The following is a 23,965-nucleotide window of genomic DNA, read 5'->3' as shown; positions in this document are numbered from 1 at the left end:
ACCCAGTTAGCTCCTGTATGTACCTCCACATGCAAGCTGTGCACGTCCCCAAAACCTCTGAACCAGACTGCAAGGCCAGAGTCTGTAAGAAAAATTTAGCAAAGGTGAACGTGTTGATTAATACCCAGTTAATCCTCCTGCTTTGAGTCTTTTTATTATTTCAGGGAACAACCAGTTCATTGTGACAAGACTGTCTTTTAATAAAGTGGTGCTTGATTTCAGTTCATGGTAAGCAAAGACCAGTTGCCAGGTTTTTCAGATAGTAAAACATTCTTTGGTTTATTTTCTCTGAGAAAGGAACTTCAAACCTCAGGTTTAATGCCTGAACACACCCATGTAATTATCTTTTTTTTTTTTTTTTTTTTTTTTAATCTACGTATTATTCCAGTTCTATAAACAAGCTTAAAATAGTAAATGATAATATCAAGATCTGGACAGAAGAAGAGCATCAGAAGCAGTATCTTGAGCTGTAATGAAATTATCTTGCATTGCTCATCTATTCACTTTAACCTGGGAATCACCCTTGGGCAGCCATGTCACGATACAAGAGAAGACATCATTTTCTTCTGGTATCAAGGAAACAGAAGGACACACTTAATGCTTTTCTGAGCAATGAGAGTTTTCAGAATAAAGGCTGGATAAAAGGCCAGTGCCTTGAAATTGCCTCTGGATCTGTGTCAGCAGTGACAAAGACAAAAACTATGAACTCAGTGAAACTTTTGTGTTTAATTTGAAAGTCAAGTTTTGCTGTGATTGAGACCTTGGCCATGAGAGAGTGACAGAGCTCTCTTTGCCAGTGCAAGACCCCACAGCTGGAAGAGGCTGGAAATGCTGTGCTGATTGACCACATCCATAGAGCCTCACTTGGCTCTCGTTTGGGTCAGATGTTTACTGAAATTGTCTCTGATCCAGGAACCAGGAAAAGGTGAAAGCCAAATCTTGCCATTCTCTAATTACACCTTGGAAGAACACAATCCTTCTCCTTAGTTTTAGGCTTCTTTGGTCAGCTGGGATTACCTGACTGCCTTGTGTGGGGGATTATCCCCTTAGAAAATATGTTTCCTCTCTTTGTAGGCTACCCCAAAGTTTCTTTCTGGAAGTACTTGTATAGAGAATTTAGGTCTTCAGATGTTTCTGATTTGTTTTACATATTCCTGAAAAGTAATCAGGTTGCCCTTCCTTTCTCTCTCCACCCCAGGTATGCACAGATACAAGACAAAAAGCTTCTGTTTCAGAAAAAAAAAATGCAATTTTTTTTTTCAGAACTAGCAATACAGAAATGTAACTTCAGGACTTGGTAAAACAATTTCATTTCTTTATCTGCATTTTCACCTTGTTTCAGGTGGGAACCTGCTTGTTTTCACTTCAGACTGCTGCAGAAATGTAGAACAAGCTCCAAAGGCCCATCCATTACTGAACAGTTCTATCCTCAGCCTGTTCCCGAAGGACTTCTGAGCATTCACTTTCTTAAGATAACCAGACTGACTCCAATGCTTAGCAGGCCCAGCAGCATTTCCATTAAATTTCTGATTTAGCTCTCATCTCTGAAATTTATCAGCAGCCTTTTGGAGTCACAGCCAGGGTGGTGATCCTGCTATCAGTCAGTATTTCCAGCACAGAAGTTTTCACTTTCATATCCAAAATCCACATTACCATCTTCAGGCACAGGACCTTGGACCCAGTTGTTTGCCAAGACTCTTTCCTCACTGGTCTTTCAAATAGCTGCAAAAATTTAACAGTAATAGTTGCCCTGTACTTGTACATTAAGCTTTCTAAATGCTTCTTATTCCAGTACTCTGCTTGGTACTTGAGAAAGGTGATGTACCAGATTTCTAATGCAGTAACAGCAGTACAAAAGTGAAAAATCCTGAAACAATTTAGGGAATTAGAGCATAGATGTAGTTCCTGTCTCACATGTAGCTGCTAGACAACCTTCCAGGTAACCCTCCTCTATAGTGGTTGGTTTTATTAAAAGGGATTGTATTTTCACTCAACAAGAAAGTTGTCCATAGTCTTTAAATTGCATTAAAAACAATATATTTCTGAAGATGTCTGGGGTACAGCTGTTTCATCAACGTGTGAGCTAAGGGATTTAAAGTATCTCTTCTGAATATTTTGATGGTAACTCTATAAGTAACATAATTTATATGACAGTTCCAATTCAGGAAAGCAGATAGCTTATCCAAAGGCTTGCAGACATCCATTACTGCCAATAAGCAGGCTTGAGTGCTCTGATAAGTATGAGCAATAATTACAACTTTAACCCACACAGACTTTGCAGCAGTGGCTGATGAGCATTATTACCCCAATGCATAGGTAAGGAAACTGAGTCACTGATGGAGTAAGTGATTTGCACAGGGAGTCAATAAGAGAACTGGGAATAGAGTGCAGAATTCCCTGTGTTATCCATTAGAGTCCTCAGATAATATCATTTTATAAATGCTCTATCTTAGTCAAGACTTCAGTGCTATAATTATCTTCCCAGGACTCTCATGGAAACAAGATATTTATAACTCCATTAAGCCCTTCTGAGTAATTTTATGATCAAAGTGAAAAAAATAAATACTGCTGTGCCAATCACTCGCCATGTCCAATGTCATTCAGAGTGTCTGTGTGATGAAAGCTTCTCCTTGGTTCCTTCAGCTAAACACTCACTATCTTTTAAATGCCTCTCTTGTGTCTGATTCCTTTACCACTGCACGCTGGTGGAGAGGAAATACTTTTTGCCATGTGATGAGCCACACATTTAGAATGTACCAAATAACTGGGAAAGATGCTTGCTGCCATTGAAGTCTACTGGCTGAAGCTATAAATGGGATCATGTAAAAAAATATTTTTCCTAAAAGCCCTTAATGTTTACTGGTTTCATCTAAAATGAGCAAAGCTTCCTCAGTATTTCCTCTCACCCTTGTATATCTTCAAAATTACGACACAGATGCCAAGGCTAACTGGAAACAAGGGGTTAGCAACTGAGGCATTTGGACCTTGGTTCAGCAAAGCATTTAAGCATGTGCTTAAACTTAAATCCATTCTTATTCTCCAAACCCATTTTAAGTGTTTGCTTAAAGCAAACCACAGGCTTAAGTCAAGTTTGGCTTGGCACAGTGCTTAAGCACAGCACAGAGCTAGGGCCTTGGAATTAATTTTTTTTTGAAGGGAAGTTGTTATTTTTAGCTTACCTCTCAAAGTCCACAGGCATATCTTTTAGTCCCCAGATATCTATTTTCAGGAGGGATACGTGCTCAGCCTAAACTTCTGGTTTCTGTGACAATCAGTGGCACAGAAATGATACCCAATGCCCTTCCTTGCAGAAAGAAAGAGACCACTTGAAATACTTGACTGCTAAGTGCAGATGAGAGGGGCCTTCAGTGAGGCTCATTAGAGGGAAGACATAAAAGCAGTGTGATTATTCTGGGAGGTGGATGCTGATAAGGAAGGGTTATCTTTTCCCCATGCTGACTGAAGAAGGTTCACTTGCAGCAGGTCAACAATTTAACTCCAACTGTTTTGATGAGTTTTCTGTCAAACTTCGTGTTTCCACGGGAAATTTATGATTTCAGGGAAAATGTTTGTTCCTTCCTCAAAAGTATTAAAAAGGTTTGGCTGCAATATGACAGTTCCTGTGTTTTGTTTTTGTTTTTTCCTGAAACTCCTATTTAGCATACAAAGAAGTCCAGAAATCATTAAAGGAAATTTGATTTAACATAGTTTTATGGCTCATTTCTCATAACTCTGGATTTCCTTTCCCTCATTAAGAAGCCTCCTGCCATTTGTTTCCCTTGCTTGGCTTAGACATGGGAGTTGTTATCCCAGTATAAATGTTCCCAGCACATAGTTCTGACCAGCCCAAACCACAGGTTTTGCCCTGATAGATCTGGCCTGTGGCAGGTCTGGAGGAGAAACTGCTGCATTTTCTAAGAAGGTTTCTGAGGGATGCCCCACTGCATTCCTTTTAACATCCATACTTCACCCAGAAAGTTGAAATGCAGAGATAGGTCAAAATACAGGATTTTTTTTTTCTTTGTGGGTTAAAAATCTCTTGCTTGTGGAGAGGAGATACCATCCTTCTTTTGGTGTATGAATAAAAACCTCATCTTAACTTCTACTGCTATGTGGCAAAACTTTCTAACCACAGGGAGAGTCAGGTAAGAGGGCAAATGCCCCATGGAAATTCAGAACTGCTGTAATCAAAACCAGACTGGAGAAACACTTGAAGAAGAATTAGATATTGTTAAACCAGTCCTGAGGAGGGTATCGTGATGACCTTTTACTATCCATTTCAGCCTGTCCCAGTGGGAAATTGCTGACTTTCCCTCCCTCTGAAGCTTCTGAATTATTTCCAGGTAGGAGCTCTGTCACTTGACCACTGCATTGCTTTATTAATCCACCTCCCTTGTTTTTTCCACTAGGAAAATGTGGCAAATTCATGGACCTGCCACCCACCACAGGGCAGTCACACAGTGATGGGATCCCAAAGTCAAGCCCACTTTTGTTCAGCATGTGTCTGGCTGCCAAGAACAGGTACTTTTTTCCTGCCAAAAGCCTACACTTCAATAACAGTATGTCCTGCCTTTCAGGAAAGATATTTTTATGACTGGTTCTGGCCTCTTATGGAGCTGCTAAATCCCATAGCCAGAGAGGTGAGGCTGCTGAAGCTCCATGCCTCGGGGTCCATCCTGCAGTGAGGCTGTGCATGGATTTTCCTCAAACAAAAACCCAGCATGTGTGGATGCTCTGATGGCCCTACTGTCCAGCAAAGAAACATTCAGCAATCCCACAAACAGCACCTACAGCTTTGTCCCTCTCCCATTTCTAGTACATAGGGTGTGAAATGTCTGTAAAAATCCACATATTTACCATGTGGATCCTTCCAGAGGCTGATCCTGTATCCTCACTCTCCCCAGCTGCCTCCTACCCAAGACACACACTTGCACACACACAGACAAGCCAGACAAGCTTACCTGCTTACATGCAGGTAACCTCTGTTACCCCTTTATCCCTCTTTTTTTTCTTTTTTCCATGTTTAATCCTCCCCAAAGCACCTTCATCCCTCCCTTTCCCCACCTTCCCTTGCTCCCCTAAAAATCCCATAAAAAGTCTTGTGCGACTGCAAACTGCTCCTCAACTGCATTCCACAACCTGTCCAAACTGATGCTGACCCTCAGGTTGTACTTCTGTTTAGGGATATTTTAAGTTTAAAGTCAACTTTGCCACTTTTAATTACCTCTCTTAGGAAAAAAAAAAAAAAACCACAAAAAAACCAACAAACCGAACCAAAACCACACGCACACAAAAAAAGCCCCAAACCAGAAAAATAAATAAAACAAAAGTAAAAGAAATTAACATTAGGGAATAAAAATATCTTTGCAAATCTACAAGATATCTGAACAGGTATTGTGAACATTTCCAAATTATAAGTTTAAAATATATATTTTTGGATAATGACACAACATTTTCAGTTATTGAAGAGATTCTGACACAGCAGCTAGGAGAGCAAAGCTTGCAGATTTAACCCTTATGAGCTAAATTAAAGTTGCATTAATTGTTTTCCAGCCATATAGATCATTAAAATTTTTTAAATTATTGTATCCATAGGTGAGATAAGCCAACTATTTAATGAATTATACAATGTGTTATTTTCCTATAGACACTATTCCCATAGTTTTTACTATTTTACTACTGTTGAAAGTCCATTTGTGATTTTCTTACAAGAAATTCTAAACTGATGAATAGTCTTTATTTAAAAGACTAAAAATACATGCCAGCTATCTTCATATATGAAATGTGACAGCAGCTAAAGTGCTGGTATCTGTAGTTACTTGACAGCTTCTTTGAACAGCTTTTACTGAGTGTTCTTTATAGGATTAAATATTTTTAGATTTGTGCAATTTATTCTATTAAGTAATGCTAAAGGAAAAGCAAAAGTGTTCCAGCTATTAGACAACCAATCTAATGATAGCAACAGCTTCTCTTGCTTCATTAGAAGGCAGACATCACTACCAAACCTTCATTGCACATTCATGCAGGGACCAATCCTGAATGCTGTGGAGCAAATAAAGCTCAGCAGAAATTTTAGGTGCTCCAGTGGAACGAGACTTCAGACTTTCCTAATCCTTTTAATTTTCCATTAAAAACTCATTTTAATTGCAAAATGTTGGCATTGCTTGTAGGCAGTGCTGGCCAGATCTTCACCTGGAGAGTTCAGTGTATCAGATTTGCAAAGTCTGTGAATCACTGGCCCACAAATCATGGATGCAGGAGAGCTGGATTTTTAAACACTAGAAGGCAGTCATTTGAGTGAAGAGCACAGATCTATACTGGTATGGCAAACCATAAAGCTGGAATTTAAAGCTGGAATTAGGAACTTATTAAGGCACAGAACCTATCTGAAGATGGAGGACAGGGAAGCAGCTCAGTGGTCCATCCATCCAGGGCAGAGGAAGGCAAGGTAGTGCTGGGCAGATTTCATTCCCTGCATTTGTACTGGACCCTGAATGGTGCCATGGGTTGCTGTGTCCCCACCAAATGTAAAGGGCTCTGCAAAAGGAAGCAAATCATTAGAAACATTAAAGTTACTTCTGTTAGTGGAATTATCATTGTGCTTTTGTATTAAGATAGCAACATATTCATGGGGATTTGCTCTGGGAGAACCAAGACTAAAAATACTGAGAGTATTCCTCAGCTCTGCTTCACAATTACTTTTATTCCACTCAGTCTGACACATGAGAGCTTAAAAACTGATGGGGTTTTGCTTGTGGGTGCAGACACAATTTACAATAAAGTGAGAGCTGGTGTGGCAACACAGCATCAGTCAGGAAGAGGCAATCTTCCTCCATATTCCATGGAGTTTCTACCACTCAGCATCTCACATTCCTCAAGGAGAGGAATTCAGTTCTCCCAGCTTCCAACTTCCAGCCTAAAAGGAAATCATTCAAAGCCCCTGCCACTCCCTCTTTGTCCTTGGCAGTTTAGCTATGGGTCACATTTAGACTGTGACAGGTAGACCTCCTCACTCAGCAGCAATCCATGTTTGTGTGGAACAAGGATTTTTGGAAAGTAGAAGGGACATGTTGCTAATGGGGAAGGAAATTCCTACAGGGAGTGGAGGCTGGGCCACTCCTTCAATGGCTTTCTGTGCCATGGCTGCTCCTTCTGTCTTACCCTAATAATTTATTTTCCACCACTGAACGTGTTGTAGAAGAGCACTGCAAGTTCTGCATCTGATTTCACATCTTTAAAGCATTAATAATCCAGTTCCATACTAATTGCTTGTATCAGTGACAGAAAGCAATTGTAAAATCTCTTCAAATGTTTAGGCAATAGTAAGACAAAATACTCCTGTAGGTGCTTTCTTATATACATTGTACAAGTTATTCTGGGTTTTCTGAGTTAAAATTAAGACTGTTTCCATGTTAATAAAACATTCCATGTTTTATTAACACACCTCTCAAAATTTTCCTTCATTACACATAATCATAGCTGAGCGTGGTTACTCAGCTGAGTGGGATGAATGAAGGATAGAAAGATGTGGAATGCTATATAAATGCACAGATCTTTTACCTCCTTTGGTATTGCATCCAAAAGCACAAATTCATATTTATAGAGGAATAACACCACGAGCAACTGGATTTCCATGATTGCAAACCACCTGCAAGAAATGGGAGGAAAAAGTTGGCTGTCCAGCCTGACCATCCCACAAGTGACCATCCCATCAGACAAGAAACAGGGGGGCTTTGACAAGTTTTATACTCCATGAAGCCTTGTTCAGCTTCATTATTCAGTGAAGAACACAGAAGTAGGGGCTGCCCCTTCTTTCTGGTGAAAGATTGGGCCAACAGGATCACTCAGACACCCTAGGTTAAACCAGACCCTTATCATTATGGTTCTTTTCCACTGTGTAAACATTTATGCTGGCTTGAAATAACTTCATGGGAGTGAGAAGACAAATATAGAAAAGCTTATATGACTAATTGTTCTATATAAAGTTACATAATACAGCTGGGAGCCTGATGACATCAGAGTAGCTGTGACAGCAGGGGTTACTGAATGTGTCAGCATTTGGATGCTCTATGAGACTCAAGGGCATGATTTTTTTTCTGTGACACTCTCAGGAAGGTCTTTCTTAGTCACTCTGGAGAAGATTTCAGCTAACTTCAGGTGAATTTTAGTTTTTCTGCATTCAGGCCCTAGCAGGGACTTATGTCAGGCTGTGGGGTTACTCACTTGCAGAATTTAGGCAGAAGTCTTTAACACCTCATTAAAGTAGCAAAGTCACGTTGGTCCTCTACACAGTTATCTGAGGTGTGCTGGAAAGTTAGGATAAAACATCTTTTGGGGAAGTCACATGGGAAGGTTCATGGCACCTTCAGGTATGAAGAGAAAACTCCTAAGACCCACAAGACCCAAACTAACTCCTGCAGGGCCATCCAAACCTGTGCTCTGAGCTGCCCTGTGCTCCAGAGGGGGAAGAAGCCTGTTTGGTTTGGTGTAGTTTCAGACCCAAATTATCTCTGTGAATTCACATTGGAATTACCTTGAGATAGGGGAGCTTTTGGTGACCTTGAGCTCAGTGCAGAGATGCTTCAATGGAAATTAGCTCAGATCAGGCAGGACTTGCTCACTCAAACCCCATGCTGGAGGTACTATACATTACTGAATTGTTTGCACAGGGTAGCCCCGGGCTCATGATGCTTCAAGTTCTGCCCCTGAGCCATCCTGAGTGGGTCTGGCAAGGACGCCCTATGGTGCAACTCAATGCCAAAATGCCTCTAGCTTGGCCTGAAAGTGGAAATGGTGGATGGACAGAGGGCTGTCCTTCAAACACAAGCACAGCCAGATGGGGGCTACCCAGCTCAGAACACCTCTGTACCTGCACTGGGGTCCAAGCAGCAATGGATGCAACCGACAGACAGAAGTGCAGCACTTCCCAAAGTTACATCTCAAAGTGGTTTCCAAGCAGGCTGCTGCTGTAATTCTGCTCTGGAAACAGAGATGCTGAAACCTAAGGGTGGTAAGCAACACCCATGGCCCAGGGTGGCCAGGGGGACAGCCCAGGAGGGAAAGGCAGAGCTGCAAAGTCCCACTGCATCCTCCTCTCCCCCAGCTCTGCACTGAGCAGAAACCATGAGCTTTCTTGCAGCTAAAGGCCCTTTAGTTCTCACCTCTCTTTTGGATTCATGACTGGGTTCTAGAGTAGTTTTCCTGTAAAAACTCCAAGTCACTAATGTCTTCCTCTTTTATTTAGTGACAAGGGGGGCTGGCAAAGATGTGCTTTCTAAAATCTTGCCCCCATTGCACTGCTACGTGTTGGTGTTGTGCTGGGACCCAGGAGCCAGGTGTAGATTGAATTCCTGCAGTAAATGAGTGAAACCATGGCCAATGTGCTGGGGGGATTGCAATGTCAGTAAGAGAGGAGACTTACAGCCAGGCAAGCACAGCAGCTTTATTGCCATGAAAATTTTTTTGTAAGTGAAAAAGAAGATGGCTCAGAAATGGCCTTGTAGGAGTTCTTCCTATGTCAGTTTCCTAGAATATTTTACGAGTTATTTTCTAGCTTTCAGTTGGATTAAATTAGCTTTTAATTACATTATGAGCTTTTGTTATGGAAAAATGAAATGTTTCATACAATTCATCTAAAATCCCTGTACTAAATTTAAGAAAAATGCATACTAAACTTGAAATATCACTGTTTCATTCAATCATGCCAAGGAAATCTACAGCCTGCAGTATAGATACATCCCTTGGGTTCATTTTCTTTCTTCCAAGACCACCGCTTTATTCTTCTAGAATTACTGCTGAATAATGTGAAGGTGTGTGTTAGCATGTGGACTGCCAAAGGGTTTGAAAGGACATTTTGTCTAATAGCAAGAAAAGGATTCTCCATCCATTATCTATGTGGAAATGTGGAAATTTTCTTTCTAACCACAAACTTACAGATATTATCAGAGTCCAGAGAACATCCTGAACAAATAAATAGGTCAGGATATATAAACAAGCAGCTTTCAGAAATATTGTTTTGCAGCTTGTCCTGTACCTGTGGATGCCTCTTGTGAATGAGGCTGTTCTCATATTTATCTCAGGAAAATGGTACAAGTCAGGGAGGTACCAGCAGCAAGTGAGTACTTTCCTCTTTCAAGCCTAGATGGTGAATGCAGTTTTATTCACTTTGTTTATGTCTTTAATGCCTTCACAAAGTTTCTCTGACAGTCATGTCCAGCCTGCTACAAGGTGCAGATTCAGGAATCCAAATCCTCTGCAAGACCCTCTAGACCCCTTGGTCCACATGGGACTCTTGATTTTAACTAATTACAAGGATTTTTAGCTACTTTCCTCATAGAGGAGACCAGGTTTTGAAGGCTGAGAACTGAGCATAGAGATGTTTGAACACAGAAACAAGGAGCAGCTGGCTCCTTGGGACTTGTTCCAGGAAGAGGGACAGCAGAGAAAACAGCAGAAGGAATGCAGGAAGCACTGAGGCTGGTATTGCTGGAGGAGTGGAGAGAGATAGGATCTTAAATTTAAGTCATTGTACAATTGTGTGGGCCTTAAGACAAGATTCAAACATTTAAACAGAGATGAAGTAGTTAAGATACCTGAAGATTACCAAAGATCTCAATAGCTTCATAGAGGGGGGAAAGAGTTTCAGACCACAGAAATGTTCTTTAATTAGTTCAGAACTGGTTTATAGCAACCTAAATAAATGCCTGTGCATGTTTGCAAGTGGAACAACCCCCCCTTGATGAGAAGGTGCCCCAGCAGCAGCAGAGCTAGGCTGACTTTCCTCCCTGGGGGATATCCCTTCATGGGCCAGTCTCAGATTCTGTTTTTACATCATGAATTAAGCTGTCTTTTCCAGGAATTAAACCACTTTCAAATCAGTTTAAACAAGGTCCAGATAATACTGAGCATTAGGGGGCTGACAAAAAGCAAAGCAACAAAAACACTTTATCTCCAAGTGTAAGAGGAGCCCAGTTCAAGAGAGTTGCTCTCTGCAGGGTTTGAGAATAAATAAACCTCAGCTGTTTCACTGACCTTCCTGGACACTGATGCTTCCCTCCTCCAAATGCCACAAAGCTGTCCAAGAAAGCATTCTTCTCTAAATTTGCCTCTTTCCAACGATCCTGTGGGAAGAAACTTTTTTTTTTCCAAATCAGTCTTATATAAATAAAGCTTAACTTTATTTCTCTAGGCTAAAAATGACCTTGGACAGCTAATCCTCAAGATGAAGTTGCACTAATACTATTTTTTGCATTCAACCTGTTAGTGTTAAGAGTCTGGATTCAGAAGTCAGCACCCACTCAAGGAAAGAAATGAGGGTCCCATTTGAAGCATACTTAGTGCTGGAGAGGTTTTCAAAATCACCCTTATAAAGCACTCTTCCTATACCTCCCCATTTTTCTAATTCCTGTGTCTGGAGCTACTGAAATGCCTATAAAAATGCCACCTCCTTTTAGATGGATGGACACTCAAAGCAAAGGTTCAGCCAGGACCTTTCCTCAGCCACAAAACTCTATCATGGCACATAAACAGCTTGTGTACACCTTGCACACAAACCATTTCTAAGACTCTGTGCCCAGATAAATGCAATGAGCAAGAGAACAGCCAGGATTGCACAGCCCCATTCCCAGATGGAAGCCAGCGTGTGAAAAAACAAATCCTCTCAATAAAAAAAAGAAAAAAAAAGAGCCTGTCTGTACCCAAAGGGCTCCTTGCTCCATCCTGAGTTGCTTTAAGAAAAACAGAACAAGATGAGGAGCAAAACAATATTGGGTAAAATTTGGGGAGGTGACAGTGACAGAATTAAATATCCTGAATGGGTGACAAATGATGCCAACTTCCAGAAACTCAGCACAGCTGTACCAAGGACCTAAAGTAACACCTCCTCAAGTTTATGGTGGTTAATTCCTCTGATGAAACTGTCTTCAAGATGTAACCTTGTCCTTATTTATTTTGGATTCTTTTCAGCTTGTTTAGAGCTTTCTGAAGAGGAAACATGTTAGCATCAAAAACCAATAAAAACAAATAAAAATAAGCTTAGTGGTGATAAAGAAATGGGATACCATTTGACAGTGCAACATCCATTGGGTTCTCACCTATTCCTCATGGAAAAAGGGTGAATTTCTAAAAAATAAGCTAGCTTGCTCTTTGGGAATGAAGTTACTAAAGAAATTCTGTCATTCTGTGGAATAAGATGCTGCATGAAGGTTTCTGTTCAGGGTTTCAAACAGGCAGGATTTGTTATGAGTTTTCAAATCAGTGAAGACTTTGCTAGAAAGTAAGTTTTGTTTAAATTCAAAAAGACAAGCTGGTCTATAGCAGATGATGATAAAAAGAGCAGTTACAAGACTGCCCACACAGCCACCTGGAGTGGAATAATAATCAAGAAACTCTAGATGAGCTACTGAATTACCAGAGTGGAAAAAACAATGACCCTGGGTAAATAACTGGAGATAAGCTTTGCAGGCAGATGCCAGGGAGAGGAAAATACTTGGAGTTGGGTTGAACAGTGAAATCAGTGTGATCTTTCCATGGTGGGCTCTGAATCAAGCTCAAAGTGATCTAAACTAGTACCTTATTGTGTGGAATACATAATTGAAATTAAAGTCTTGCTTATTACTACAGGTTCCTCCTTTTTGTGCTCATCTTCTCTGTATACAAGGCCATGTTCCAGACAACTGGGAATACCCAACTTTGTCTGTTGTGAACGAAGTGAACAGGAAATGGGATAACAAAACACCCATGCTAAGAACAACAACTTACAGGTTTGAACATTTCTGGGTCAGGAAAATATTTTGGGTTCCTGTGCATCCAGTACGGTGACAACATCAGCATGTCACCTGCAGGCACAGTGAAATTCTGAAAAGGAGAAAAAACTTTGAGAAAACCATGGTTTCAACTCACAAAACAGTCCCTCCTTAGTATTTCTCTGCCACCAGCAGAAGCTCCTAGCAGAGGACAAGTGAAGGTGGTCAGGCCATGGTGGGCCTTACTTGTTTGAAGCTGCTTCTTGCTGTTGCCCTGTTTTTCCACAAGATAGACCTAAACAGTGGGGAATGTGAAGACTGTTTTTGTTTTCATTTGGTTTCTCAGGTACAGAGATAACTGAAATGTTATTTCTGTCCTTCCTGCCTCTTGATGTACCATATGAACTGGGTTTTTTTTCTAAATCTCTGTTAAGCACTTCCTTCAAAACATAAAGAAATTAATGGAAAAACTTAAATGGCAATAGCCCTTCATGGCACTCCAGTAATTTCCTAAATGGATGTGAGTGCTGATTCCTTAAGGGAGAGTATTTTTCTCCTGAAATTTGTTAGACTCTTGAAGGCTCATATTTCTCCTTTTTATGCCATGGAAGAGAACAAACAAAAAAAGGAGTCTTACAGGTTACTAAATTGGTACCTTTTATTGTATTTATTTTGCCTGATTGCTGTTTCATATACAATCAGTACAGTACCTCCACCTCATTTCAATTTAATTTAAATTCAGTTCATAACTGAAGGTAAGACTATGAGTAAAGAAGGAAAACCACTCTTAAATTAAGTATTATTAAAATAATGATGAATAAATCTGTTGAGCTAAGTGGAAGCTATATGTCAGATTGTGAAATATATCTCCTACTTTAATTTTATCTATATCCTTTGAAAAAAAAAAGGGGGGGGGGGAAAGGAAAAAAATTCTTATGGGATTTACTCACTTGAATTCTTATTGGGTTTACTACTTTCTTGGTGATTGCACCTGGAGACCTCAGCCTTATGGCTTCCAAAGTGCACCACTTAATAAAAGGAAGCTTCTTAAGGTCCTCTTCAGAGACTTCTATTTTATCTTTACCTAGTGTGGCACGAGAAGGAAGACACTGTAAAAATCAGACTTCAGATTTCATACCTGTTTTGATACATAACCTTGTTTTAGACCTGATAGAACACCTCAAGACTCCAAGACCTGGCTTACACCCAAACATTTTCTTTCTATTTCAAAGTATATGGCCTAAAATTAGTATGATTTAAGAAAAGCCAATGATGATAATTTATTAACTCTAAGGTAGATTGGGTATTTGCCAGAAGAGGCTAAAGAGAGATGATCTTGGAAGTTAAGAGTTTTTAAAACTTTGGTAGAACACTGCAGGGAAATCTCTGTAGGCACCAAGACAAGTAGTCAAGCTGTGAGCTCTTGGGCTGTGTTAACACTAGCAAATGCAACAGGGCCAGGAGAAAGGTTTAAGTATTGGTTCATTATTATCCTTATTCATTAATTATTGACATATTCCTTGATGTGGTTTTGACCCATGTCAACTAAGAGTCTTACATGAAAGTCTCAGCATTGTTTAGGGGACTGCATATGTGAATGACTGCTCCCAGCAGGTGACTGGTTTTAGAGGGAAAGGGTCATATGGAGGTGAATCATGATGGATAAATTGGCCTCAGATGAGAGAAAAGAGAACAGTTCCTGGACTGCTTTTCCATAGAATAGCTGTAATTGTGGTGAACATCACACCAGGAAAAGCAGCTGAATTGAAAGACCTCATCTGACCCTATCGTAGAAAAAAGCACAAGCATGGTTAATAGGTCTAAATGATAGGTGTGAAATGAAGAAACAAATACATATGGTTCTTTTTCTACCTTTTTTTGCTAAAAATTCTTTTTGCTTAAAAATATGTCTTGAGCCTATGCAGAGTAAAGAACTCAGAGCTGGACCCTTTGTTATCAGTAGTACCCTCAGCAGTGAAATTCATTACTCCCAGTCACTGACCATCAGGCATGTGCTGGGCCAACACAGAATAAATCAATTCTAGGTTTCAGAAGTACATTATTGGATTTATTACCTGCTTTGCCAAAAACAGAAGCCAGGTCTTCCATGATTTTCTTGTAAATGGAAGGATAAGAGAGTATGAAAACAAGGGTCCAGAATGCAATCTGAATGGAGATAAAAGCATGGAGCAGAATTACAGCATCTTTGTAGCAAATATTAGGGGCAGGTAAACAATTATATTCTTGGATGTGCCTGCTGCAGTTCGGATGCACAGGGAGCTGTGCTTTCAGGGTAAATCCACATTTAAGGGCTCGGATCCTGGGAGATTAGGTCTAGTCATCTGTTGTGTACTTATCTTCAGTGAACATTACATAGCTTTGGCTTTGAGACACAGAATCCTTTATTTAATTTCAAATAACTAGGTGTTAAAATTAATTACTAAATCATTGCGTGTGATTAGATTTAGCTGCTCGAATGGAAGAAAAATTAAATAGTAAATTCTACTAATATTAGCAGAAATGAGGTGAAATAATTTGCAGGGCACTGCCACAGTGAGTGACACTAGAACAGGCAGGAAAAGTTTTAATTAACAGCAAAAACAAGCTGTAGTACAACCCCTTTAGAAATAATTTGCTAACTGATTATGCAATGAAGTTGAAAATCAAGAAATTTAGGAAAGGAGAAAATCCTCTTAAGCAGGATGAAACCAGAAGGACTTGCAGCACTGCCAGGAGTCCCTCTCCTCTTGCTGAGCTAGCAGGAGGTGCAGTTTGCATGCAGATCTGGTCTCAGGCCATCTGTGCTGGTGAGGGATGAGAAGTCCTACTGTTATTTCCCAAATAGCCCCACGTGGATGAGCCCTCCTTCTGCAAAACAAATCTGGTGGCTCAGTTTCCTTGCACAGCTCTCGGATGCTGCAGCTTCACTCCAGGGGCTGAGGAGGGATAAAAGGGTTTAATGTGTTTGTAAAAATCCCCTAGGAAGGTGAAAAGTCTTTTTTTTTTTTCATCATTCCAGTCACAGGAAGAGTGGCTGTGACTATTCTGAGAAACAAAGAAGTAGCTGTATGTCTATTTACAGCTGAATATTACAGAAGTAAGTAATGAGAGTGCTGTGGAAGGAATGTCAGTTATCCTGATAACAGGCAGCAGGCTATGTCTGTCACTTACACCAACATGTTAATCCACAGGAACCTCACTGAAATGGATAAAATTCCATTGGGGTAAATTTTGGTAATATCCAGCCTACAAAAACATAGATATACCCATTAGGAGTACATATAAAAATAACCCACTATCATTCTTTTCTAAATCACATCTGTAACTGACATAACTGTGCTGGAAAGAGCTTAGTAGCCATGGTAAATACAGGATGTTTTTGCTGCTATGGATTCTTAAGCTGAAAAACTCCTATAACTCTCGTTGGTCAGCCTAAGCTGTGTTAGATACATTGGGCTTGTTAGCATAACATACATCTGTATCATTAATCTGTCAAATCTATAACACAGACAAAACTTCAGTGGCAGTAGAATCAAGCTATTGCTTTTCTTCCCCTGAACAGCAGCATTTGTACAGCACATCCCCCAAAGAGCCAAATTCACTGAAGGATTTACACCCAGCTGAAGTCCCTCTGTATTGTGCTTTTTGATATTCTTTACAATTGATAACACAGGGCTATTTAAAATAGAGCCTCTACTACAATGGAGCCACAGTGCCTCAAAATGCTCTTCAAAGCTTAAGACTGTTATCTTAATACCTAGGAGACATATGCTCCCAAAATCTTATGATAGGGGACACAATAATTTAGGAAAAATACTAGAAGAGCTTTTCTTGTCATCGCTTCTGTGACACTGCAGCCTGGGTATATTTGTAGTGATGTGTGTGGGTGTGATAATCCCTTCCTTGGAACACATGGGGTGTGTGTGACCTCTGCTTTGAAGCCTTTGCTTCTGAGCAGGATGGAGACAAGGTGTTTCTCTAGCTGATATACTTACAGGGACAGCATTTGCTTGGGAAGCCCAGAGCATTAGGAGACCATAACTGGGAGCCAGATGTTTTTCTTGCAAGTTGTCCAGGAGATGTTGCAGCAGGGTCTGTTATAAATAAAAGATAACGTGTAAATAATAAAAATGTTAACATAAAAATTATGTTAAAATATACTTTAGGGTAAGGCTTAGTAGAATTCAAGGATATAATGTAAGACTAGTTTGTTAAAGAGAAGTAATGTTATTTATGGGGGTTTTTTGCACTCACAAAGTAGAGATGACAGCTGTTAAGAGAGTGAGACTCACTCATAGGCAGAGGGCCAGAAGAAGCCAATGCACCACATGAATCCCCACTGAATACTTGCACTGCCCTCCATTTTCTTAAAGTTTTATGAGAATTTGGTTCCCTCAATCCCCCGTTGTTGATTTTATGTGGAAGAAAGAAAAAGAGAAATATCTTCGTTTTTATTCCTGCTCTATTTAAAAAAAAAACGAAAATGGGACTGAACAGGTTGAGTGAATGGAAATTAAGAAAATATTCTCTCAGTCCCAGCCAAAAAAGTGCTTGTTATGAAAAGATGTACTAATATATCAGCAAACTCTCTACTTATTAATAACCTAACTAGTGACTTCAGTGGCTTGATAATCTTTGAAATCACTGCAGCTGAATCATGTTCTAGGATCAGCTTATTGCCTTAAATATAGGACAATCATACATTCAGGGCAAAGCTTCCTGTCTGTTTTTTGGAGAGGAAAAGGCTGCTGACCTTGAATAAAAAATGACTGCTCATTTTCTCAGATTCCCAATCTAAGACACCAAATTTCTTCTTCCTACTTCCTGTACCTTCTTAGCTCCCACCATCTCTGCTCTAGCCCTCTCTTTCTTTCCATTATTCTGGTTTATTTTATGAACTGAATTGTGGTATGTAAAGCTTTTAGAGTCTAAATAAAACCTGGTTTGTTTAATGATAATAATTTGGTAGATCCAAATTCCCAGGCCAGTCTGCCCTCACGTGTGTCAGCCATGTAGACAGAATTCCCACCATAGCTGAGAATAACCAGGAGGACAATTTATCACAGCTTTGACACAATCAATATTTAGAGTACTTGGCTTCCAATCCAGTAATCTGCTATTTTCTACTAGTCTGGCTGCTGGAGGATCTACTCACTCTACACCAGGGTTTAAAAATAGTACGTAGAAGGTTTTGAAATTTCACAGCACGGTGCTCTCAGAGAAACAACTGAAGAGGTCCTGCTCTCATCTCTTGTAACTGCTGACTGCAACCATGCTGGAGGCTGGTGATGGGTCATAGCTCTGAACCCCTGGCTTAAAATTCCCCAGAAGATGTAAATTCTAAGAACTGTAGGAGAGAAACCAACTTGAGAAGTAGGACTCAAAATTATGGGTCTGTCCTAACAGAGGTGACAGCAATACTGGTCAATAATGGAACAGCTTGGAATGGAATAGAATAATATTTGGCTTATTTCTTCCATTAGTGTAACAATTCCTGTTCTTCAACACTTCAGTCAGAACATGCAATGAAGTCACCTTATTTCATAGCCTCAGATGTTTACCTTGGATGTGGTCTCTGAAGGGTTGGTCCTTTCAGCATCTGCCACTACTTTCTCAAATAATTTTAGTAGCCATTTTTTGGATTTGGACCAGCTCCTGTAAAGAAAATCAGCAAAGATGAAGAACTTAATTGAGGCAGCACAAACCAACATTTCCTTTTTAATGAGAAGTACTCCTTGTTTTCTTTCCAAGAGTCCCCAGGCAGCAGTCAGGTGTTGACCAGTCAAGTGTCAGTCTGACTGACTGTAGTGTTGACTTGAAGAACAACTTGTCTGAGACTTTCACCTTGACCAGACCCTGCTTGCAGCCAGGACCCATGACTTCAGGTCTCTAGATTTTCATATCTATTCCCCTACCACTTTTCATTGTGGCTTTTGGCACTTGCTTAGGTGAATCTTGGGACAACCCCTGAGAAAATAAAGGTCACAGGTTTAGAGCATCCTTAATTCTTCCTGAAAGCTGTTGTGAGGTCTTGAGGTGCTGTCATGGCCCTAAGAGCACTGACAGGGTGTCCTCCTTGGAGTTTGCAGGCTTGCAGCCCTGTATCCTGGGATCAGTCTGCTGGGAAAACAGCTAAAGGTGTAGGAAAGAGCAGAGAAATGAATCCCCAGGGATGCCCTCAGCTTAGAGGTCACATTTAGGCTTGGGCCTTTGCCCAGCTCTGCTGCTTTCTGACAGGTCCAAGCTGGACTCTCCCCACCTAAGCAAGGTTGTTTCTGCTTTATGCCAGGAAAATGCATGAGACAGGGTCAGAATTTTTTTGAAGAACCTCACTTAAAGGCTACCTGACCCAAGGGTGCACCACTAATAAAGGCAGCACATCCTCCTCCTTCATGGAAAACACCTCTTAGGGCTGATATCCCAGCAAGCAAAATGCCTGGAGAGGGTATACCAGAAGCATCATCTCTGCTCTGTTACCTCAGAAAGCACTCAGGCAGCTGAGAAGCATATTCAAAGTCCTCATCATACTTCTGAAAATGTTCTTCAAACTCCTTGATTTCACTCTGGCTTGTTGGGCAGATGCCTTTCCCAAATAAAGTGTTCACCACTGCTGGATACATGACATGCCTGCAAGGACAAGATCCCCATGACTTACAGGCCACAAGGAAGCTGGGGCAGCATCTTTAGGTCAGGCTGTGGCATGTGGAGTTGTCAGCACCACATGTCTGGGACTCAGGTGTCTCCTGGCTGAAAGTAACCAGGTAGTGTTTGGTCACTGGAGCAGTGACAGAAGGGCTCTGGGTCCCCTTCTCCCCATTAATCACCACTCTTATTTATTTCAGGTGAGCCCATGTGGACCTTCTGGGTGTTGCACAAACCCTTCTGCAACCAGGCACCCTGAGAAAACCTCTGCTTGCAGCCTTCTGGACTGAACAATACTTTTTTTTTCCTGTTATTTGTTTGGTTTTTTTTTTTGTTTTTTGTTTGTTTGTTTTCTGGAGTTTTTTCTGGGGGGGAGAGGGTTGGGTTGTTTTTGTTTATTTTGGGGGTTTCGGTTGGGTTTTGTGTTTGTTTGTTTGTTTGTTTTTGTAACACTCTTTCCCTATTTGCTCCTCTGTTATGCAAATCCTAAGCTGCTTTTCCAGCCCACTTCACGTCTGCTCTTGAGCTCTGAGAAACCCTTATGCAGTTTTTCCTGGGTTCCAGCTACTGCTTAATGCATATTTCAGGCATAACTCTTCCACTTTTTTCCTGTTCAAAAGATCATAAGGAAGATGGAGCCACCTGCTGGCTTTAAGGATTTATTTTTGAGTTACCCAGGGGCACTGCATTCCAGTTCTATATCCTGTGTTGTTTGGGAAAATTGTAAGAACAGATCACACTCGGAACCAATTTTCCATGGATGTCTCCTGTGGATTCTGTAGTTCATCATCTAGCCTATGAGCAGAAGGGGATGTGATTTTGATCTCAGAAGACAAGTTGGGGGAAGATCATGGGATGTGTGGGGTTGCATCTTATTACTGACACCACTGGGAGCCTTTTTTCCCCATGTTTTTCCCCAGGGATTGACATTACAGGTTCAAGGCAAATGCAATTGTAGTCCTGAGGGACAGGCAAGATACAGGGGTTATCCCAGGTGCTCAGGAGGGGGGAGGAGTTCAAAGCCCTGATGTTGTCACATGAAACTGTGACAGTGCCATTTGAGGGATTTTTTCACAGAAGGATGACATTCCAGCAGCAAAGTCAGTTGCATAAGTCTTATTTAAGTTTTGGGCCAGGCTTGGTCCAAAACATCCAGAAAAAGTTTTCATCAAGCGTTTTGTCTGAGTTCTTTATAAACTCAGGAAGCTTTTATCCCACGTTTCAGGAAACAGGGTTTGTTGGAAGCTGCTGTGTAGGAATAAAGGCAGCATGTATTGATAGCACAGAACAATTGATGGAGACAGGCTGGTTATCACTCAAACCATGGAGTGAACCTAGCCCCGGGCATGCTGGATAAGCACGGGACTTTCTGCAGATGCAGACCCCCTTGCTTACAAGTATGCTAGATAAGCACGGGACTTTCTACAGACTCCCTTGCTTGCAAGATCTCCTGAAAAACAGATGAGTGGTGTAAAACAGAGGTTGTTATCTCCCTACTATGTAACTAATCGCGTAGTAACATGCTAACTGTAACTAATCAATCAGGTAATTCCATATGTTATGCGAGATAAGAACAAGGTATATAACTGTGTGTAAGAGTACGAATAAACGGAGTTAGTTTGCATCAAACTGTTTCCCCGTCCTTCGTGCGGCAAATGGTGACCCCGACGTGATGCTGGACGTGACGCCGGGGAACTCGACGTAACGCCGGGTAGAAGTTGCTGAAAGAAGCATCCGGCCGCAGTCTCCGATAACGTTGGATAGGCTGAAAGGAAGCCTGGAAGTGGGTGGCCACCCCATTTTGCACCTCCTCGCGATTGGCAGGTGAGATCGGAGAAACGTTGATATGGGAAGTCAGAGTTCCCATGAAGAAAAGGACGTTTATAAACTTATGAGAGAACTGTTGCTTAAGCAACAGAAAGAAATCTCGGATCATGAGCTCATGTTAAAATGGGTTCGTGATAAATTCCCAGATGTTACTGCTGTTACTATCTTTAAATCTGAACTGTGGGATAAAGCAGGGGTCCGTTTATGGGACCTGAGCACGCGAGGGGATCAGGAAGCGATCAAACTCCTTTTTTCCTGGCGAACAGTATTTGAAGGGGTTAAAGCGCGGGAATCGGGACGAGCAGACACTCCTGCCGCTTCTGCAGTTCCCAGCGCCCCTCCGCTACCAGAGGGAAGAGCGCAGAAAGACGCCCCCCCTGTCAGAACTGTAGCCAAAGTAACCAGCCCGGATTTGCCGAGCGACGATCCGTTCGAGCCCGATCCTTTCGATCCGGGGGGAGAGCCAGATCTGTTTCCTGATGATCACGATCCATACGCGATGCCACGCGGCAAGGTGCTTTCGGATCTACAGGCTGCCCGCAAATATACTGGACACATGCGATCTCAAAGGACAGACCATTGAAACAATGTAAACTTACAAACGGGTGTCAACAAGTTGTGTTAACAGGTCATATTGACACAGGCGCCGATGTTACCGTAATCTCCCAAGCTAAGTGGCCGAGCCAGTGGAAATTAATTCGCACTGCACAGCCATTAGCAGGAATAGGGGGAATTGGTAACAGTTATCAGAGTGAAGATATTATTCAAATCATTGGTCCAGAGAACAGGGTAGCTAGTATTAGACCTTTTGTATTGCCAGTGCCATTGAATCTGTGGGGAAGGGATGTTTTGTCACAATGGGGATTGCACTTGGAAACGGGTTTTTAACAAGGGTCACTGTAGAGGGGCGTGAAATCCCACAATTAACCTGGAAAACACAGGATCCAGTGTGGGTGAATCAGTGGCCCTTATCAGAAGAAAAACTTAACGCCCTAGAACAATTGCTACAAATTCAATTAAAAAAGGGACATATAGTCCCAACTTTCAGTCCGTGGAATACTCCTATTTTTGTAATTAAGAAAAAAATCAGGTGGTTGGAGATTATTGCATGATTTACGAAAAGTTAATGATGTTATGGAGCCAATGGGAGCGTTACAACCAGGTCTCCCCTCACCAACAATGATCCCGCGGGAATGGAATTTGATTGTTATTGATTTAAAAGATTGCTTTTTTGATATTCCTTTACATCCTGATGATGCACCTAAATTTGCCTTTTCTGTGCCTAGCATTAACATGGGAGCACCTCTCAAACGCTACCATTGGACGGTTTTACCTCAGGGCATGAAAAATAGCCCCACAATTTGCCAGTGGTATGTGGCCAAAATATTGGCCCCAGTACGTCTTGAATTTCCAACTGTAATATTGTATCATTATATGGATGACGTGTTAATTGCTGCTGCCGCTGAGGGTGAGTTACAAAAAGCAATAGAATTTGTGTTAACTGCCATCGATCAGGCAGGTTTGAAAGTTTCACCAGAAAAAATTCAAAAACAGGCCCCCTGGAATTATCTAGGGTGGAAAATTACCAATCATTCCATAATTCCGCAAATGCTATCGATTAATACTCGGATAGCCACACTGCACGATGCTCAAAAACTTTTGGGATCTATTAATTGGTTGCGACCCCTTTTGGGTATTTCAAATTCTGAATTGGCTCCTTTATTTGATCTTCTTAAAGGAGACGCAGACTTACTGGCTCCTAGACACTTAACACCCTCTGAGGAATCAGCATTACAAAGAGTTTGCAGAGCCATCGAACAGAGGCAAGCTTCTCGGTGGGACCCTAATTTATTCTTTCAATTAATAATTTTAGAGGATGGTGTAAAATATTGTGGCATGATTTTTCAGTGGGACACCACGCTTACAGATCCATTGTTGATTCTAGAGTGGATTTTCCTGCCCAATCAATCCTCTAAAACTATTTTACAGCGGCCAGAGATGTTTTCTCAAATCATTATGAAAGCCAGAGAGCGACTGTTAACTCTTTCCGGCAAATCTTTTTCTACAATTTATATGCCTGTTACTGAATTGTATCTTTCTTTTCTCCTACAGAATTCACTTCCTTTTCAGATTGCCGTACAGGACTTCACGGGACAATTTTCAAATCATTTTCCTCCGCATAAACTCTTTCGCTTGTCCTTTTCTCTTGCAGAAGTTCCAAAGAGAAGTGAAGTTCCTTTACAAGCAGTTACTGTGTTTACAGATGGTTCAGGTGCCTCTCATAAAGCTGTAGTTGTATGGAGAGACCCTAAAACCAAGGATTGGCAATCTGATATCACCTTCCACCCAGGTTCTCCTCAGCTTGTTGAATTAGCAGCTGTGACTAGAGCTTTTTCTCTTTTCAATAACCAACCTTTTAATATTATTACAGACTCGGCTTATGTAGCAGGTATTGTTCTCCGAGCAGAAGCTTCAGTGCTCAGAGAAATTTCCAACTTGCAACTGTATAATCTGCTCAGAGCACTGATTGATCTTATCAACAAACGGCAACACGCCTTCTTTATTATGCATATTAGGTCTTTCAGGTTTTAATGTTTCTCTGTTTGCTGACTTTTCAACTGGATCTTGCAAAGCAAGCCCTTCACTTGGAAATTGTTCAGCAGAACTGATTTTGGGGCTGACAAAGTCACTCCCCTGGGATCCACAAGAATTAAATCTATTGGGGTCCCAGGCAGTCGGCAATGTATCAGGAA

General features: G+C 41.1%; 1 protein-coding gene across 9 annotated transcripts in view; it reads right to left on the bottom strand.

The window, feature by feature from the left end:
• Nucleotides 1-251: 251 nt before the first annotated feature.
• Nucleotides 252-23,965, bottom strand: part of CYP39A1 (cytochrome P450 family 39 subfamily A member 1) — a 30,295-nt gene continuing 6,581 nt past the window's right edge. For 5 of the 9 annotated variants that reach the window (XM_071742127.1, XM_071742126.1, XM_071742131.1 and 2 more), the window contains 9 exons: nt 19,221-19,370; nt 18,305-18,398; nt 16,739-16,837; nt 14,819-14,909; nt 13,694-13,827; nt 12,760-12,855; nt 11,032-11,120; nt 7,561-7,648; nt 252-6,537 (listed from right to left, as the gene is read on the bottom strand). In XM_071742127.1, coding sequence (XP_071598228.1) covers nt 6,466-6,537; nt 7,561-7,648; nt 11,032-11,120; nt 12,760-12,855; nt 13,694-13,827; nt 14,819-14,909; nt 16,739-16,837; nt 18,305-18,398; nt 19,221-19,370 — 913 coding nt within the window. In that variant the 3' untranslated portion in view covers nt 252-6,465. Of the gene's footprint in view, nt 6,538-7,560; nt 7,649-7,825; nt 7,854-9,554; nt 9,795-11,031; nt 11,121-12,759; nt 12,856-13,693; nt 13,828-14,818; nt 14,910-16,738; nt 16,838-18,304; nt 18,399-19,220; nt 19,371-23,965 lie in introns of those variants that run through there. The other 4 variants (XM_071742132.1, XM_071742130.1, XM_071742128.1 and 1 more) reach the window with 4 other exon arrangements.

The sequence above is a fragment of the Heliangelus exortis genome, chromosome 3 (assembly GCF_036169615.1).
Source record: "Heliangelus exortis chromosome 3, bHelExo1.hap1, whole genome shotgun sequence".
Classification (NCBI taxonomy): Eukaryota; Metazoa; Chordata; class Aves; order Apodiformes; family Trochilidae; genus Heliangelus; species Heliangelus exortis.
The sequence above is the reverse complement of the archived record's forward strand: the minus strand, read 5'-3'. Positions and strand labels throughout refer to the sequence as shown.